General features: G+C 44.9%; 1 protein-coding gene across 1 annotated transcript in view; it reads right to left on the bottom strand.

Annotated features, from left to right (window-relative positions):
- METTL24 (methyltransferase like 24) overlaps positions 1-16,592 on the bottom strand; it is a 47,937-nt gene extending 31,345 nt beyond the window's left edge. Inside the window, exon 1 of the mRNA XM_065679126.1 lies at positions 16,210-16,592. Within this exon, the coding sequence (XP_065535198.1) occupies positions 16,210-16,506 (297 nt within the window). The 5' untranslated portion in view covers positions 16,507-16,592. The remainder of the gene's footprint in view (positions 1-16,209) is intronic.
- Between the last annotated feature and the right edge of the window lie 3,558 nt (positions 16,593-20,150).

The following is a 20,150-nucleotide window of genomic DNA, read 5'->3' as shown; positions in this document are numbered from 1 at the left end:
CATGAACAATGACATTCTTCTAGATCAATCCTAGTTTCAGCACACTAATCCAAACAGCGGAACCCCTCTTTTATTATTAAAACCTACAGAAGTTTTACATAGTTCCATCTTTTTTAAGTCAATCACTGTTTTTTCCCTCCTTTAAACCTCCATCATTTTTAGCAGCTTATTAGAGAAATATATTAGCCATGCTTACAATTTGGGAATCCCACTGCCCTGCCAAGCAGTCTGTTGCTTCCAAATGAGAAACAAAACACTTGTCTATACATACACAGATGTCTTAATCAAGGGAAAAATAGCAAAATCATCTGCTAAAACCGTGCAACAATGATTTTTCACATTTGAAGCAGGATCAAACATGAGTGGAAAGCACTCGTGGCAACAAGCTCCAATAACCATAAACACGTGCCAGGCATAGAAACAAATTACATAAACACCCTCACCTCCAACTGTTCTGGCTTTACCCTGTGTATCACCACGCTCACCCCTTGTGGAAGGGTACAGCAGAACAGAGCTTGCTCGTGGGTGAAATTTCACAGGGCTTTTATATCAGTTTAAAATGCAGTTGGTAGGATACAAATTGCAAGATTTCAGACATCTACAAGGTAAATGTGTATTTACTGGAGTGAACCCCTGAAGAGAGTGGATTGTCCCTAGATATGACCTGGGGCTTGGACATCATTGTATTTAAGACTCCCTCTGGAGCACCTGTGGCATTAAGCATATTATTTTGCAGTTGTTTTGTTTTTTTGTTTCCCCCCACCCCAATTCAAAAGAAGCTTAAATAGTGAAAGCAGCATGTTGCAGCCCACCCAAGTACTGACTTTATGGGATGTGCCAGCACGCCTCACGAGGGACACGCAACAAGTGCAAAGACTGCCGAGATGAGTGGGAGAGCTCCTGCAGATGGAGGCGGCCAAACCTGGCATGCTGCTCCTCTCACTGACGACACGGAGCAGCTCCAGCAGTGAAGGATCCCTCATGAACACCCACATTTAGTTTTAGAGGCAATTAGCTGGTCAACTCCAGGGAGAGCTGGGAATGAAGAAACATCCCTGCAGTGCGGAGAGCCAAGGAGCAAGCTCCCACAGTGGGCTAGGGGACTAAGTTATTTGACAGGAGAGACAAGGCAGACAGGCTCTTTAAGGGAATGATTCATCTCACTATAGAGTAGACGTCTAAAATAAGTAAGATGAGTCGTGCACTGGAAACATCCGTGTCTTTCCATGAGCTGCAAAGGAAGCTTGGAGGACGGCCTCAGAAACACCTACACTGTAGACATTCAACACCACAGAAGAGGAAGCCCGGATCACACTACCATGCATGCCATGCTGCAGAAAAACTTATTTTAGAGGACTGAGCCTACTCTTTAGTTGTGAGCCATCAACAGCACTTAATTGCACTTTATTGTTCACAAGACTGAGTAACTCTGAATATATTATGTTTGGAGCAGCAATATGTGTGGCACAAGTAAAACAAACTCCACCCCAAAGCGGAGGTGTCAATAGGAAAGAACAAGTATGCCTCAGCCTTGGCAAAGACCTCCTTGAGAAAGGCCAATTCATATAGTTCCCTTTAGCTAAATGTAATCAGCATCACGCAGAGGACTCACAGATGTACACATGAAAACATGCTGCACTATGCTGTTAATTTAGAAGTAGCAGGGAAACACACAGGATCAGTAAGCTGTAATTTAAAATACAGGCTTACGAAGTGACTATGACTAATATTTAAAGCTCCAAGTGAATTGATTTCTGACATGGCTGGCTTTATAGGTATCCCAACCCTGTATGTCTGAACTGTTTCTTTACCTTTTTTTAAATTAATGTTACTATTATTTTCTATCTTTGCAGTTTGGCTTTCTTAAAAATATGAGGTCTTCACTTAAGAAACCATATTGTAGAAGTTGCTACATACAGTCCTACTTCGCATGTGCATGGCTGTATTGAGAGAAAAGCAGTGGGTTCCCTCTGAGGCATCAGGCATTGAAAGTACCACACGGAAATGCAGCTGACACCCAGTCCTGCAGCCACTTAAACTGAGAATTTCCACCCTTTAAAGATCACCTAGTCCAACCCCCTGCCATGGGGTACATCTTTCACTAGATCAGGTTGTTCAAAGTAAATAGTATTGGTCCCCAATACAGTACAGACCCTTGAAGGACACCACTCATTACTGGTTTCCACTTAGACATTCAGCCATCAACTATAACCTTATGCATGTGTCCATCCACCCAATTCTTTATCCATCTAACAGCCCACCCATCAAACCCATATCTCTCCAATTCAGAGGTAAGAATGTTGTGGGCAGTCATATCAATGACCTTATGGAGATCCAGGTAGATGATACCCATAGCTCTTCCCTTGCCCTCTGATGCAGTCACTCTATCATACAAGGCCACTAGTTTAGTCAGGCACAACTTGCCATTGGTGAAGCCATGCTGGTTGCCCCTGACGACCTCCCTGGTTTCAGGATGTTTTGAGTATCTTCCAGGAAGATCTGCTACATGGCCTTATCCAAAGCTTTGATGGTGGAACACTAGGCTGAGGAACAAAAGCTTTATGCCAAGATGAGCAATGTAACGTATACAGTCAGGCTCTCCTGTGCAACAAGGCTACTTACCAGGGTAAACCCTACCTATGGAAACCAGTCCTGTGATAAGAGTGCTCTCTGCATTAAGAAGTTGGTATCTTAAATTTAAATGACTCTTCAACATAATTTGTGTATGAAGAATTCTAGTAACTAGAGGTGTTTCTATGTCTAGACATGTACGGTTTATTTCACTGAAGAGGGAACTAGGAACTAGGGCACTCTCCTCTAGCTCCTTGCTCTCCGTGCATCACCTCCTCCAAGCCTCTGCAGTGCAGGACACATTTGTCCGCCTGGGAGCAGAATGCAATTGCTCTGATGCCAACTTACGTAGCTCTGAGCATCACCCAGAGGGCTTTGCTTGAGCGGAGGTCATCAGCATTTTTTTCCCAAGGCTGCAGTTTGCATCATAAGTAAAACTCTCATGCTTAGTAGGGCAAAGGGAAAAAGCAAAGCACCTTGAATGCAGTTTTACATTGAAATGAAAACACAATTCCCATTAGGAAAGATTTGCACTGCTGCATGCTAATTGAAACTGAGAGATTCTTTACCCTTGTAGAGCAAATCAGTCTGAACATGCATACATAACAACCCTTCTAAGTCAGCAACTGCTAAGCGTTTTGCCTCTGCTCTCTCTTTGTTAATATTCATGTTTATTTTCTGCTCCTTTTGCTTCTGATTTCCCATCTGACGGGATGCATTGGAGCCACGCACATACAAATGACAGCTCTTGTGCTTGCAGGGGAACTGCTGGCCTAACCTTGCAGGAAAGCCACACCAGCAACCTTGATGCAAAACACCAACTTTGATACCTTGGAAGGTTGAGCATTTTTCATGCAAAGCTGATGCTCAAGCTCTGTTCAACTCTACTTTTAGTTTTGTGTCTTCTCCACAAACAAGTGTCCCATAAGAAAAGCATACGCAGAAAAAAAGGATGCTTGGCACTGACTAAGAGTAACAGAATTTGTATCATTTTAAGAAGAAATGGCTTTGGAAAAATAAAGAGTGCCTTCCAAAACTAACATGACACAGCCAGAGCCGTAGAAGAATTTAGGTGACTAATACTCCATTGAACTCAGATCAAAATCCCAACTTCCACAGGAAATGGTCACTGGGAACCAGCTTCCCAGGTCCAAATTAGCCACTGTGGACACCCCTCCTGTAAATTCACTGGTAGATCTGGGCTTCAGTGACTAACGTACATCACCCTGGGTGCAGGCTTGTGACTTACAGGAAGCACATGTTTCAGACCACTTGCCAAAATATTAATTTGTAGGCACTCATGAATTTGGAAAGCACTGCATCTAATTCATTATTTGCATAGCATAACTACCACCCCTCTCTACCACTGAGGAATAAATCCACAGCGACCAAAGGAACTTGAAGCTGCAGAGGTAGGAAAGGGCAGCATTGCACCAGAGTACCCCTCCTTAGACCTCTGGAGGTCACCAAAGTCTGACAGCTCTGCCATCGAAATCCCAGCAACATCAGGGAGAAATACACATTTATTAAAAGAGAGATTGATTTTACTCTGCTAAGAGACACATGGCTTTAAAAACAACCAAGTGGGATTTCTTTGCTATGTTAATAAAATAAAATAAATGAATTGGGCAGCAGCATTCCAGTGCTATCCAGAGGCTGACAGCATGACGATTTATATCTGATGGAGATAAAACCAGGAGCCAGAACAGACTGAAATTTATAGACGCAAATTCTTAAAACTGCTTACACAGTGTGATACTCAATCAGCTGAATCCTTTCCAGTGCCTGCATGTCTTTGCCAACACTGAAGGATAACAGCGAGAAAGAGATTGAGCAACTACTGGTCACTGCTTGTCAAATCCATCCTTCAGCTAAGCAGAGGTAGGACCATAGTTTCAACCTGTATTCATAACTACTTTAAATGAAGTGCTTTAGTAAAAAAAAAAAAAACAACACAGGAAATGTCACAATCCATGCAATAGCTAAAATAAAAAAAGCTATTTTCCTCTAGGTTGACTTCATGGCAATATTCAAGCCACAGCATACAACAAACAGAACTCATCAGTAAATACTCAGCTAGCCAGATAAGCCAAGTTTATTTTGTGCCAATTCCAGCACTCTGTGATTTACAGATAGAGGTGGCTCTGGCAGCCTATTCACGGACTTCAGTAGGCTTGGCCTGAGGCTAAGAACTGGGGAAAAAGAAAGTGCTTTCAAGTAAAACTTCATGCCTCCACACAAATAAGAGCATTTCACACTTGTGCAGCTTTCTTTCTCATCCAGAGGGACTACAAATGTCTAAACAGAAATAGTCTACCACACCTTCCAGTCTAAAGAGAGATCTGAAGATCAGAAAACCCCTTCTCCTTCATCCAGGAGGACCTTCTATGTCCAGGGAGCAGCAGAGGGCAGTACATAATGTAGGCATCTATAATATCATAAAGTAAGTAAAATTTAATGCTTATCAATGGGTAAACTGAAAGGCTGTGTGACTTCTGTTTAGATTTAGATTTCACAGGGATTTAGATTTCACGGTGTAAAACCTAAGGTAAGATACAAAATATTCACAATAGACACCTAGGAGCTTCCGTCCCTCCAACCCACCATCAGTTCACATACTGAGCTTTACTGGATAGCCAGGGAAGACTTTAAAAGCCAAACTTTACTTCTTTCTCCTTAAAGTCCTTATTTCATACAAGCACTAGTTAATAAAACAAGGTAGTGGAGCTCCACAGAATGAAATGTAGATGAGCTTTAAATGCCTACAAACATACCCCCTTTCTTGGTTTTGATATGATTATGGATTACTGCCTTTAGTCTAGAGCTATGTAAAAGTCTTCCAAGCAAAATAAAACAGTGTGTTGGGCAATTAGTTCCTCATGTCTAGAAGGGAAACGACAGCTGGCGTACAAGTTGTTAGGATTTTAAGTCCAAGATTTAAAGAGAAGAAAATCAAGCTCATTTCAAAGCACAGGATTTTGAAACACTTTTTGTTCATGACCAGTATAGACCCAAGTATAATAATCCTGTGGAGGATGGGCCTGGCCAAATGTGCACCATCCTCTGTAGCTAACGATATTTTCCAATGTTTTATTACTAATTCTGAGCATTACAAAGAATAGAACACCGAACAGCTATGTGGTTTGACCCTGAACTCCTGATGTACTCAGAAGTCCCACAGATTTCCTAATGAATAATAATTGCAAGATCAAACCATTAATCAAGATATCTAACTAAGAAGAAACACTAAGAAGATCAGCAGCAGCCAATTGACACATAATTGCTTCTTTAATCTTCTTAAAAGAGCAAGGGGAAAGGATCAAGATGATGTTGCTTTGCCCTAGTCAGGATGAAATGAAGTTCGCTTTGAAAGCTTCAGTGCTGCAGAACAGCCATCAGGAAAGTCCAAAAAGAGGCACGACATCAGTACTAACGAATTTCATTGTTCCTCTGGGACTTTTTCAGACGGTTTCTACTCTGCAGTGTTCATCTCTAGGATAAAACTCAATCCTCAACTAGTGCTGTCAACTCTGCAGGGAGCAGGAAGGATTTCAAACTGTTTCTTACCATTTTCAGGCTTCTAAGTGGCAAGTATTATTTAACATTACACACCATATCAATAGACATTACCATCTCTTCCCCCTAGCATTTCAAACACTGTCTCTTTGTAAAATATGAAAGAGGATGCTAAATAAAGGGCACTGCCTTTGAAGCTCCCAGCTAATCATCTGAGTCAGCCAGCTTCTAGGAGAGGGATGAGGAAGAGAGCTGGGGATGGATGGGGCAAAGAGGGGAAGGTTAAACCAGAGAGAGCAGCTCTACTGCGTTAACATTCACTGGTTCTAACACCATTTTCAACTGCATACATCTCCCTACAAGGTCCAGCTCCTGGCACATCACCAGTATTTGCTTCTTTGCTTACTTTCCTTCTAGGTTAATCTTCCCCAGCAGATGACCCTGCCACACACACACAAAAAATAAAACATAGTGACTTGTCAGCTCATCAAAACCAACAGCGACAACACAGAGCACCCACTATTTTAGCAATACCCCCTAGAGAGATGAGGTACTTAACTGGCCCTTTGAAGAGCTTTCCTTACTAGGCTCTCAAGGCCCACAAAGTTTGTCTTCCACGCCCAAGAAGGGCAGAAGGTTCAATTCCTTCAGTCTGCAGGAGCCACAGAGTCAGTCCTGGATACAGCCCAGAATGTTGTCACTTCCAGATAAACCTACAGCAATGCACCAGAAGCTGCACCTGAAATCTGTCAGAAGGTGGAATCCAAAGTAAATGTCAGCGGGTCACTTGTTAAATGAGCTGTTGGTCAGCAATTTCTGAAACAAGCATGTAAACCCAGAGGTTTTCCATGTAAAATCTGAAGTAGGTGGCTTGACCTGAGAATCCTAAGACACTTCAGAAGTCAATGGCTCACAGAGAAGTCCTCCTGGTCCTATATTCCCAAAGACAGGAGAATCCCCACTGCATGATGGGGAGAGGTGGCAGCAGGAAGGATGTTCCTCATAAGAGTCCCCCAGATTTGGGATCTGCAGAGCCAAAACAGCTCCATCATACTGAGCTGCAAAGCCCTTTTGTTCCTGTCTGCAGAGCATACAGAGAAGACTTTGGTGAGGAGCAAGATTTTTGTGTACATGGTAACAGCTGCTGGAATTATCACATTTATCATTCCACAAAGACATAAGGAAAGATTTATTTATTGCATTTACACAAGGGTCAGGGAGGACACAAATTCTAGGGCGGGTTTTTAAAATGCTGCAAAACCCCCCTAAAATTAAAAAGAAAGGATAATAACCACCGAGGAGCTCCCTTCAGAGCCAGGCCCAGGACTTGTGCTCAAGTGCCAGCAGCCATCTGAGGACACCTCGTCCACCCATTCCCTGACAGCGCAGCCCAGTAGCACCTCACAGCCAGCACCTTTCCTGATGGCACTCAAGCCTAATGGCACATCTAAAAGCAAGACTATTGAAGACAGGACAGAAGATCAGGCAGGGGAAAACACATGCCATTGAAGTTCCAAACTCTTCCACTTCATACTGTACAACCAGCTGGGAATGTTTCCACCATTCTCCTCCTTAAATTGACCCAGTTGTCCCTAAGAGCAAGTCCAAAATCACGGCTTTCATCTCTCTGCTACCCGAGGGATCAGTCCACTTGCCCACATGGTTTCTATTACTCTTAAGAGATATGGTAACTCAAAATACGACAGTGTGTCATCCTGTCACTGTTGTATACAGAAACACTAACATAAACAACAGAGTGAATAATGCATGTTATGGATTCTAAGACATACAGGCTATACCATAATTAAAAGTAAAATCACATCAAACCTCTTCTTTACCCTCTTTTACATGTCCCACTGAAGTGAATGCCATTTGGTTTTAGACTTACACAGCACGGAAGGGCTCTGGACAAGGGCTGATGGTACACAAAAGTATCTTGGTGTGTATCTGCTAGCTACAGAAACACTTGAGTTGATTAAATTACTCACACCCACCACACACAGCTCTGAAGCACTGAACAGCCATCCAAGACAAACACAGCTCCAAGTTAATATTAGAACAAGAGATAAGAGGGGGCTCTGTGGACGCCATCAACGATTAGTGACAGTTCACACAGGTCTTCTCACCTATGTGTTAAGTCTTTTATCTAAGCTGCGCCATGAGTGACAGCCATCACTGCCAGGCTGCAGGAGGACAGCATGGTCTACCACAACGAAACCAAACTGCTTGTGTGAAGACTGAAGGTCCCTCACTAAAGCTATCGAAATCTTTAAACTTGTTTTGTAAGAGAAGTGATGCACTTGTCATGCTGTCTGTACAAATCTGCAAAGCAGCTGTTGGAGGGTTTTGTTCTTCACCACCGCATTTCAGTACTGCATCCCTTGTAGGGGGTGTAGTAGGGATACATACCTACTACATCCATTGGAATTTTGCTCTGGGTTCATACCAAAGGCCCACCAGCTGTACATCAGTCTGAACCGTGCCCACAGTTCAGTAAAAGTGGCATGAGAGAGATGTTTGGCGTGGTAGCACCTGCTCTGCAGTCTTGAAGCAGACACACAGCTCTGTTGACTGCCTGGCTGGATGGTAAATGTTGATGGGAACTGACTGAACAAACTGGGATGAACACCTTACTAATGAGGAAGTTACATATTTGTCTCATAAGAAGGCAGATAAAGGTCAGAGGTGTAAAGGAAAAACCCTAAGTCTTTCTGGGAGAATTTTACTTGCCCTAGATCTCTCTTTCTGGCCTCTTTTCTCCTCAGAGAAGGACATTTTAGAAAACAATGAAGGAAGTTTGGCCACCTTGAGAACTGCTTAAGCAAGCAAAGCTGCAGGTTCAAAACTGTCCTCACTTCTATTATTTCTAGTATAAAACATGAAATGTAATAAAAGATTATTTTTGGTACTAACTGTGCTCATTGTCTTCAATGCTGTCAAAATTTCCAGCTTCCAGGGACTCTTGCTCTTCTCCCATGACAAGACTGTGATTTACTGTACAACTGGCCTTCATACCATGGCTCGCCTCTTCCCACCTCCTGCTCAACAGCTGCTTTTGTACAGAAGACATCCTTCTCCCTCTGAACGCATACGTGCACAGCACGTGAAGGCAGTCCTGCTTGTTCACTGCTAGTAAGATACCAGCAGTACACCAGATCACACAACCCAGTACCCCGTACATGGGCAACTGTGGAGGGGTTGAAGAAAGAGGTGAGGGCAGAGGATGCAGTTACTGAAATGCTGCCCTTTAGTGGGACACAGAGGCCATGGGCACTGATGCTCGGCCACTCTCTGAGCATCACTACACAGGCAGAAGGGCAGCATGGGTCACTTAACAGCAGTTTCATTCAATGGTTCAAGCTGAAGACAGCAAACAGGACTTGATCAGTATGGGTTTTTTTCCTGTTTTTTTCAGTATGCATTTTTTTCTGCACCTGCTACCACAGTTGTAAAGGATTCTTGTTCTGAACAAGGCCTGAACCAGCTAGCATGGTTTCAAGAAAAAGATAGAATACCTATCAAGGAGCAAAACTTCTGCAGAAGAAATCATCACCTTGGTCCCTGTTTTATGTCCTTAAATAGGAAAGCTTATATACCCTGAAAAACAATTTTTCCGTGCCACAGATATCTAAAAAAACCTGTTTCCCTGCCTTTGCATGCTGAAAGAAATCCTTGAGTAGGTATTTGAAAGAAATATGTATTATTGCATATAATTGAGTCTCATAAAGCTGTAACGACTTTCTGAAGAATAATATTCCCCAGCTGCCGCTCACAAATTCACAAGGGAAGAACCTACTTTTACTAAGTAAAAAGTGTGTAAGAATCAAGGTTATTCTGAGCAATCATTTACCTCACAAGTTCGCAAGTGACATCATTGTCAGAAAAAACATTACCACCTCCCCTTTACAGTCTGCCATAAACACATTTCACCAGCAGTTAAAATACAGTGAAAGTCGAGTATTGCTCTTGCTTGGCTACTTGGAAAAGGATTCCCATGCTTGGGTACCTTCTGGTGTATCAGCTGTCCCTACTTACAGGCAGAGCTGGCCCTCCAGATTTGCTTGTATGCCACTGAAAACTGCTATCAATAAAAGTTCATTCTTTTCTTCCAAACACAATAACTTATCTCAGTCTGTGCTATTAGCCTGAATATTTGAACAAAAAACAACCAAGGCTGTCGCAGCTGTTCCTGGGGTACTAACAGCCTGAAGCCATAAGTTGTGCTAATCTTACAAGCTAAGCAACTTCAGACAGTTTATATTTGGCAAGAGACCTAGAAGAGCTAGAGGGAAAAACTGTCAGGTAGCTTGCCTTCCTCTGGGGTCCACTAAGTCATCACAGGACCATTATGGTGGAGTCTGCTCTCTCTCGTGATGTATTAAGCCAGGGCAATGATCACTTACAGTCTTTAAAGACCCCATTCTTCTTTTTATTACATTGATGTTCGATCATTGTTCAGTCCAAAATCCAGTTTGGCTAATCACACTGTACCTGCCAGACTGCTTCTCTAATTGCACAGTGGACAAACGCAGACAGAGGGACCTCAGGAGATTGACTGACTCCACCTCTCTGCCCTGAAGCCCAACTAAGAACACCTAATCTTTCTTTGTGTAGATACCCAAAGTTCACATTTTTCTAGGGAGTCTTTCCACTGCTTACCCAACTGCAAAGTTAAAAGCTTTTACTAATATTTTGCCTGAAAATTAAACCAGTTACTTCTTGTCCTATTTGCAGTGGGCATTATGCTCCTCAAAAAAAAACCCAGTATTTTTTTTTCCTAAGTTTTTGAAGAGCCTTGGCACATTCCTCTCAAAACCTACTTTTCCCTATTCAAAACAAGCATCAGTTCTACCAGGCTTCCCCTGCAGGCCTCTTAACACCTTCTTCCTCCCATTGATAGTCTCTCCAGTTTGCCTACCTGCTATTAAAGAAGGTACCCAGCAGCAGGCACACTCAAAAGAATAAGCAATGTTCAGCTCTTCAGCATCGCAAAAGAATCACAACTGCAACTCGTGCCCATCAAAGTTAGGACGCTATTCACTCCTCACCACAGCATTTGGAGAACAGTGCTGCACGCTGTAAATCTTGTTGTGTCTGGTACACAGGTGTGGTGATGGGAATAAGCTCTGGATTAAATTCACAAAGAGAACCAAAAGGCTGCCTTGACCCATGCTGCTGCCTCAGCAGCTCCCTTGTTTTGGCTCAGCCTAGGCAAACCTGCTCCTTTAAACACAGCCTGATATGACTCGCCGCACAGCTTCCAAAGCCCTGTTGGGTTAAACACTGCTGTAATGTTAAAACATTGTTCCAGGCATACATAATGAATAAAGTGTTATAAAAGTCCCAATCCAAAACAGACCAGACATATTACACCATGACAGGCGGATACATTTGACTTCAAAATAAGCAAGTTTTCTCCAAGAATTTTGGCTCCTGCTCATCAAAAGGCAGAGTAATTTCCTATTCAACCTTATTTTTGAAGACATAAAGTCAGCTTGAAAACACTATACATACAAATAGGCAGTTAAAACTTCTGATGCATTTTTTTAAACCAGATTTGTGGAAAAATGAACTCTTTGCATAAGCCCTACATATCTCCGATATAAACGGAAGTAGCACTGTCATTTTTAAATTAAAAATCAGATGTAAATTTTAAGTAAAATCTTACCAATAATGTAATGCTAAATTGCATGAGGTTAATTTGAACCTGCCCTACTATTAACTGCCAAACAGCTATCCCACCTAACTTTGAAGATCTGACTTCAAAATCATTTGCAGATTTCAATTACATTGAAGATGAGACTGTCACCAGTCACTGCTGCAGAGAAGCAGTAACCACTCGAAAAGTGTTCCTATTTAAAGGAAAACAAAACCCGTAATCCAACAAGCAACAGCAGAAGACAATTAGTCTGTATTTATACAGAACCAAAATACAAATGTATACGAGTGTAACACCTATAAAAATACAACTTCACAAGATTTTTCTGGTTTGGGCAATAACTTCCATGTTTCAAAGTATGTTATAAGCCCAAAGACAAATGGCTCAGCAGCAAAATCTAACCCTCAGTTTTCAATCTCTGAAGACAAACGTTTTTATATCCCTAGATAAGAGATGAAAGAGCATCCAAAGTAACACCAGGGTAATTTTGGCAGTGTACTGCACTCCCCACCTTTGGACAGCCACAACAAAGTGATTTCGAACCGGTATTACAATTTTCAAACTAGATTTTGCCATTTGCTTGTTTTCCAGCAGGCTTTCTGAAGACACTCCAGCAGCTGCAGCCCAGCAGCCCCATGGATTTCTCCAAGCCTGGCTTACAGGAGGCCCCTACTCCGCAGCCCCACCACACCCATGCAGAAATGAAGACCCTGAACCTCGGTTTTTAGGAGAGACATTGCCACAGTGCTTGCTGCATCATTAAGCAGAACTGCTTGAGCTTGAAACACCTGCCCAGACTAACACTGGCCTTTTTAATTCCCTGCATAACCACATAAAACTTCTCCCCCTCCCCCGGGGAAATAAATCTGTCCAGAAGGCAAAGGAGTCAGAGTCCAGCTTCTCTTAACCAGACTTTTGGAGACAGCTCCTCCCCATTTCAGTGCACAAGAGCCAACATAACCTTGTTCTTGCAATCACTGCCATGAGAATCTGCTGTTATTTCAAATTCCAAATGCAACAACGTATTTCCCCCCCTTTTTTTTTCTTTTACCATCACACCCTGCAATGACATTTTAAAACTCGCTTCATGTGTCTGCAGCCCTATGTGGGTGCAGATCTCACTAATACCTATTGCAAAAGCAGGTAACGTGGCAAAACTTGTGCTTCCATGTCGATGGAGTTTTTATCTGCTGCATGTGTTATCAGACCAGTGCTTAACACAAACAGGGCCTAGAATCACTGCTTATAAACATAGTTGGCCATTTTATTAGCAGCAACACAGTTTTAAGCACTCTCACCAAAATACAAATATGATTACAAACTTCCACCTGCTTTACATTTGCAGCACATGTAACTCTCCCCATTCTTCAGATGACCACCGCAGGCTCTCAGTGCCAAATTTTGTTTATTATTTGTCAGCAAGAGCAGCAGCATCTGCTCTTTGGTAGGCTCCACTGGGAGCAAAACAGCTGGGAGCAACACAGCTCCCAAAAGCACCAGAAAAGGCGTCTCCGGCAGCTCCCAGAGCTGTCACATTGCTAAATTACTTTATTCCCTGCTGCTTTCAGTTCACATTTTTATGCGTGCCTCTTAAGGCACAAGCAGACACTTGCAACCTCAGTGATCAAGCCCTCCTATCTGCTGCACAGCCACTCGCTCCACTGATGGAGACTTACCAGAGGTCAGGAGCAACGCACACCTGCACAGGCAGCTCCCGGCAGATACAGGGGCCATTTGTGGACCAGTCTCCATCTTTTCCAGCCTGTCTGGGCCTCCCTCCCACATCCCTCCCTTGGTGCTGATGGCTGCTGTTTGGCCAAGCTGCTTTTTTCATTACTGCTGTCTTGCTGGCTCACATAGACAACACACTCCAACACCAGCACCATAATCAGGGGAAAACATACCCTGAAAGCCTCTGCATGCTTCAGAAAAGGACTGACAATGCTTTATAGACAGAAAAGGAGACACTAAAAACATATGAAACCCACTGCAAAAAGCAATCCCAACCCAGTACAGCACTGAGTAAGATCTGAGTAAGTAACTAGTCTCTCTCCCCAAGGGAGCATTTACACACACCAGCACTATATTTATATTTATAAATGAATCACCCATCACTTTTTTTAAGCTATCATGCATGGCCACCACTTCCACAAGAAAAGAATAGCAGTACTTGAACCACTTCTACTTTACTTTCCCATCACTTTTTCCCCCTTACATTTTTATTTAACAACTCTATCTAAAAATCAGGAATGCCAGGAACACCACTCCCATTATCCCCAAAGCCTTATCTTCACTTTAAATAGATTTTTCTCAGCCTTAAGCGGCATGCTCAAGCCAAATAGCTAAATGTGGGAGACACCTGATGATCTCAAGCTTAACCTGGCAACCCCACCTTGTGCTATATGTACTAATATTTTTCACTTGACTTAATTAGTGGGATTCAAATGAGACCTCAGCAGCAACGTGCCCAACACCACAAACCACAACAGTGATGGTTCACATGCTTCACCTGGCAATGCACCAAAATGCACTGCGGGCTTTCCAGTGCCTTCAACTCCAACATCACAAGGTGCTCCCAGTTCTCCACTATGATGAGCAGCCTTTCCTGATGCTTATTCTCCGCTAGGATTTCCTCAAAAATAATGAAATAAATTAGGATATGCTTTACTTCCTGTTTGTTGAAGCCATACTTTGCACGTGTTTTCAAGAAACTGCCTGAATCCACATGATGACAATCTTTTTCACCTGTTAATGCTGAAATCCTTCTATAATTACTAACACTTAGAAGCTGGGCTTTAGGAAAGTACCAGCTAACATGACACTGGCAATAAAAAACAACACGGCAAGATCTAGATGCCTCAACATGGTATTAACACCACAGCACATTGAGATGCCACAAAGTCATTCTGCTAAAGAAATATGGGACAATGCTAATGCTGTCCTCATCATTGCTGCAGTGGTGCAGGAAGTGAGGGAAGGCCAGGCTGGATAGGGTTTGAGGAACCTGGTCTAGTGGAAGGTGTTCCCTGCTCATAGCAGGAAGGTTGGAACGAGATAACTTTAAGGTCCCTTCCTTAAATCTAAATCATTCTGCAAGTCTGTGATTATTTCATTTCTCCTTATAAAACCTTCAGGAAACCAGGGACAGAAAACAGCACTTTCATTTTTTGATCACAGTTCCCCACAGAAGATCAGGTAAATCTGCAACTGAAACTATTCACAAGTTCATTGTCCATCTCCTCTTTATAGAGAAACACTAAACTGCTGGGGGCACACAGGCAAAACCAAAAAAATAAAGGAAAGGAGACTGGCAAATGAGCCCCCCTGATCATCAGACATCTCCTGTCTGGATGTTAGCAAAAGGTCTCTTCATCAAGGGACTCTGAGCAAACCCAGACTAAGCTTCAGTTTAAGGACAGGAGAAGGTTTAGCCATTGTACAGAAAACCGGTTTTATTCTTGTCAATGCAAACATCAGAGATTGTTATTGACTATTGACTGGGAATGTGGTCCCATTTCTAGCAAAATCCCATTTGTTCCTCTTCACTGTCATTGGAGCTTCCTTAAGTATCTGCACATCATTAACTATTGCAACCTGACAGCAGGACCTCAAAATAGGTGACAAGCTACTCTTTCCTGGCCTTTGAAAGCTGGCTCTTCTCCCCCGGAAAGACTGCAAAGAAACCTCCACAAAATAAGTATTTTAATCTAGAAGTGATTCCTAAGAGCAGCACCTGCCACAAGCAAAGACGGCATAGAGCCTGCTGACGAAGGCAGCATTCTGCTTCCGGTCACACATCTACCTAACTGGGGGGGAAGTCAGTACTGACACTATTCACTCTTTCTGAACTCTAAATGTCAGTGATGGTCCTCATATCCCCAAAAAGCTTTACAGTCATTACCATGTCTGAACTTAGTCACAGGTCCATTTACCAACACATTAATTCTCATGCAGACCATGTCTTAGAAACTTTTCTTGATGGCTTTCAGTGAATGAAAAGGAGTTTGAATCCAGGAATGCCAAGGGCTCAACCCAAGCTTGCTCATGTTGGGGTGCTTCACCTGCTGACCTAGCTCGGTGACTCCAGGTCTAAGTTACCTTTCCAGACCGAGGTCTGACCTCGTTCAGCCCCCAGTGCACCAGCACACTGCACCTTTCCTGCAGCTGAGCAGTACAGCTCAAACCAGATCTCCCGACCACCCGCAAGAAGTCTTCCTAGGGAGCCACCATCACACCGCCTTATCATACCAACGCGCTCCAATCCCCTCTTCCCGGGTACCAGCGACACCTCAAGAGGCCACATCTGCGAAGCCAGGCTCCTACACTCGGGTGTCCTCCAGCGGCCACCAGCCCAGCCCTGGCCGGGGCGGCACAGGCTCCCCAAGAAGCAGGTCACCCCCAGCATCAGCCGCCTCACTGCGGGTGCTTTCCCGTTCCCCGCACTCCCTCCCATCCCGCTCTACCTTCCTGCGGCGGCCACCCGAGGGCTGCAGCGGGCAGCAGCCAGGCCCGGCGCTCCCCCGCCGCCCGCTCCGCACGTAGGTGACCCGCCGCCTGCCCGCCGCCGCCGCCGGCTGCTTCTCCGTGCCGCGGGCCGGGGGAGGCGCCCGCCCCGCCGCTGCCGCTGCCGCTGCCGGCCGGGGCTTCTCCTCCGTGCACCAGGATCGCCTCATGCCCAGCTGGAGGCAGAGGAACAGCGCGGCAGAGAGCAGGCAGAGGCGAAAGGCCGAGCCTCGCCACAGCGGCCGCTCCTTGGGCATGGCGGTGGGGGCTCGCCCTGCCCAGGCCCCGCCGCAGGGCTCATGCCGCCGGCGGGCCGGACCCCGCGGCAGCAGCCGAAAGTTGGGAGACCCCGCCCCGAGCGGGGCTGGCCGGGGAGGGGCCGCGATGCCCCTGCTCCGGTGCCTGCCATGGTCCCGGTCCCTGTCCCGGCCGTGATGGGGTGTGCGTCGGTGCCCGGTCCCCGCCGTGTAGCGTGTCACACCTGTGCGTCGGTGCACGCACCCCGAGCCATGCTGCCTTCAAAGGCCCGGGGTAACAGACGACATCTCTTGCGAAAAGTTTTCTCCCTGTTATATGAACCCACCTGTATAGTATGGAAGTGTATTAACTTGTTAGTATGTTTGTGTTCCCATTATGGACTGCAGTGCCATGAAGTAGTGGAATTTTACTGGAGAATTGTGTATTGCCCATGCTTAAGTAAAGCAAACTAAAGGACAGCCTGGCCCTGGAAGCAAGGACTTTGTTTCTTGGGAGATTAGAGATGTCTATGCATGCTAATGGATACGCCTGGACAGACAACACCAGCATCCTAGCCCCTCTGTCATGTCTTTAAAGGCCTCACAGCGTTGCCAGACATTGCAGATAAGTAAATCTAGCAAGGCTGACTGCATGGAGGTCTGGATCAATAGACAAACAGCAAGAATACCACAAAAATAGAAGTTGCTTTGGAAAGTTTTACTACACTTAGTAATCGGTACTGCAGCCGCTAGTGATTAGTTAAACCATGTTGGACTTGATTGTTTGAAGGCTGTGAGACCCTGTGTGAAACCACAGTTGGGGTGGAACACCTCATGTGCATGAATAATTTCTAGGTCTGTACTTTGCGCCCGAACCTTTCTCCTGGGTCAGCTCAGGACAGCTGGAAATGTTCATGATATGTCCTTGGTTTCACCTGTGAAGGAAAGGCTGGAGGCGAGCTGAGCAGGTTGAGGGGCAGTGCAGAGGGCAGGTGTCCAGCTTATCTCTGCAGGAGCACATGCAGCCCTTTGTCTCAAAATGGGAACATGCTACACAGAAATACTAACGGCAGAGGCTGGCTTTGGTCTGAAGCCACAACGCTAAAGCGCTGCTGAGCGATGAGCCGGTGGTGGTGGTTGGTGGGATTTTCTGGAGCAGGAACTGCAGGGGGGGAAGTGTGTCAGTGGCAGGAGGCAAGCTCTGTGCACAGGGAGGAGGGCAATGGCGGGCCGCTTGCAGCACATGCCGCTCAGTGGGTACCAAATACGTTGTCAGGTGGGATGTGCAGGACATCGCTGTGCAATGACTTCCCGTTTCCTTGCCACGTCGGGGAGAAAGGTTGTGACTCTTCTCTCCGGCATGCAGTAACGCGCTCCCAGTACCCCTGCCTTCTCTCCTGGCAAGGGAGGGGCTTTCTGTGCTGAGCTCCTCCTTCCTTTCTGCTGCCCTGACCCCAGCAGCAGCCTGTTCTGCTCCTCTCTGACCTCTACTATCTGTTCACAGCCTCGGGCAGAGCCGGAGCTGGCTGCTGGTAGGGCAGCAGGTCAGAGAGCAGCACGGGGAGGAAGGGAGCCCACCACCAGCTAGGAAACAGACCTGCTGGCAGCAGGGCAGAGGAGTTGCATGCAGAAAGATACGAGGGGGAGCAGCAATCCCTCTGCAGACATGGGATTTCAAACGCGGCTCCAAGCACAGATGTACTGGCAGGGCAGGTGTTTGCTCCCTGCCATTTAGATATTGCTGACCTTTTGGGGTTTTTTAGGTGTTCTTCTAAATTAGGTTAAAGCAATTCCATGGTTGTTTTAAACCGTTCTAAGTACAGCAGGCTCCTCTTGGAAGGGGGTAGGTGGCAGTGCTGCCTGCCATTCCTGTAGCAGGAGGAGGGCCCCTTTGTTCTAAACTAAGCCAAACTAGGGCAGTGACCCACATGAAAACTACCTCAAGAAGAACTCTGAAACAGTTTCCTAGTAGACCTGGACACCTTTATCAGTACCTTCCTGTCTATTGGTCAGCCTACAGCCAACATGGGACAGCTTCTGGGTGGTTTATGCCTTTAGGGAAATGCAGTGCAGATGAGACCACTTCTCCCCCTGTCCCTGCTCAGAGGTCCCCATCCCTCCCTTGGTCAGGCTCAGTTGTTTGCCACGGGGAATCAGGTTGGCTCTGGTGCTGACCTGACAACCACATGCTTTTCTCCTGTTTCCACCCCTTCCCCCTTAGGTGGCTCACAAGCAGACCAGACAAGCCCTGGTGCTAGTGCAAGGGAGGGGACACATTTATGAGGACAGAAGGAGAGTGTGACTGCAACAGCTACACCTGACATCAGCTTAAGAGATGGGCACCCAGCTCCATCCATGAGCATCACCTGGAGTTCATCAGCAGAAGGTCACTCAGGCTGGCACAGGGCTGCCTGTGCATCACTTTGCTTCTCCATGTGAAATGGAATCATTCATCTGGAGGACAGAATTAATGCTGCTGCTCTGGGAAGAGAGATTTAGACATACGCCAAGTGCACTAAATGCAGGGATGAATGTGACAAGACTTGCAATACTGCTAGCCAAAAACATTATATCACAAAATTCTTAGCACCAAGGTTGTTTTAAACTATCAGCATCTGGTCAATAAATAATGGCATGTGAAGGTCTTATTAAAAAAAAAGTTTGTGTTTGCATGGTTATGGAGAAAATCTTAGAGGCAGAAGTGTAAAGGTCAAGATTCAATAAGTATCAAGTGCCCAAATACATTTTTAAACTCTCTTGAAGTTTAATCCTTGGGAAACCAAAGTTTTCCTAAAAGCTTGAACAATGCATATTCAACTATAAGAGGTCCAACTGGGCAGAATAAAAGCCACAAGGTCTCCCTTGGTTTTAGCATCACAGGTTCATTTGTTATTCTCCTCTCATTGTATAGCTTCAACAGAAAGCTCAAATACTTTAATCCAGCCACTCTTCTTGTCATCACTGAGTTGTAGCTGTGAATGCTGACCTTGGATGAGACATTCCCTTTCTTAGAAAGCTGATCAGCCCCAGTCTGTGAGCATGCTAAGGAGTGGTGCTGACAAAGAAAAGTTCACACATTTAACTCAGTGTTTTCCTTGTGCTTTTGTGTTTTAACAAACATTTGAATTTCTCATGCTCCTCCCCCTCCCACGCCCCCATCTCTTTTGAATGTAGACTGCCTGTTTAAAACACAACAGAGGGTTTCTAAAGATAGAGAAAAGGGAGCAATAGTAGAGAAGGATCTCAGGAAATCTCAGAAACAATGAGAAATCTTACCTGGATTGTCATGAAAATCAACGAGAATTAAGACTGTACCTTAAACAGTCTCACCCCTCCAATCTAACAAGTGAATTATAAACTAATTTCTTCTAATTTCTTCTCCCAAGAACTGGCTGCAAAGGCACCTACATATGAGCAATGCCTGTTAAGGAAAAAAAGGAAATTAAGATTGCAGCATAATGTATGCAGTTCCAGTTTAGCTGGAGGATGGGCCCTTTTGGGATGATTGCTGAGAAATCACAGCTTCTGCAGAACATGCTTTCTCTTTGAGTCAGACAGCAAATGGCATCTCAAAGCAAGATAGAGTTGGAGGAACATGTATCATGCCGAATCCAATAGAGCACAAAGTTCTGCCATAGGATGTGAAACAATGACTCTGAATATAA

This window comes from Lathamus discolor, chromosome 5 (genome assembly GCF_037157495.1).
Source record: "Lathamus discolor isolate bLatDis1 chromosome 5, bLatDis1.hap1, whole genome shotgun sequence".
Classification (NCBI taxonomy): domain Eukaryota; kingdom Metazoa; phylum Chordata; class Aves; order Psittaciformes; family Psittacidae; genus Lathamus; species Lathamus discolor.
Note: the sequence above shows the minus strand (reverse complement) of the source record. Positions and strands in the feature narration are given on the sequence as shown.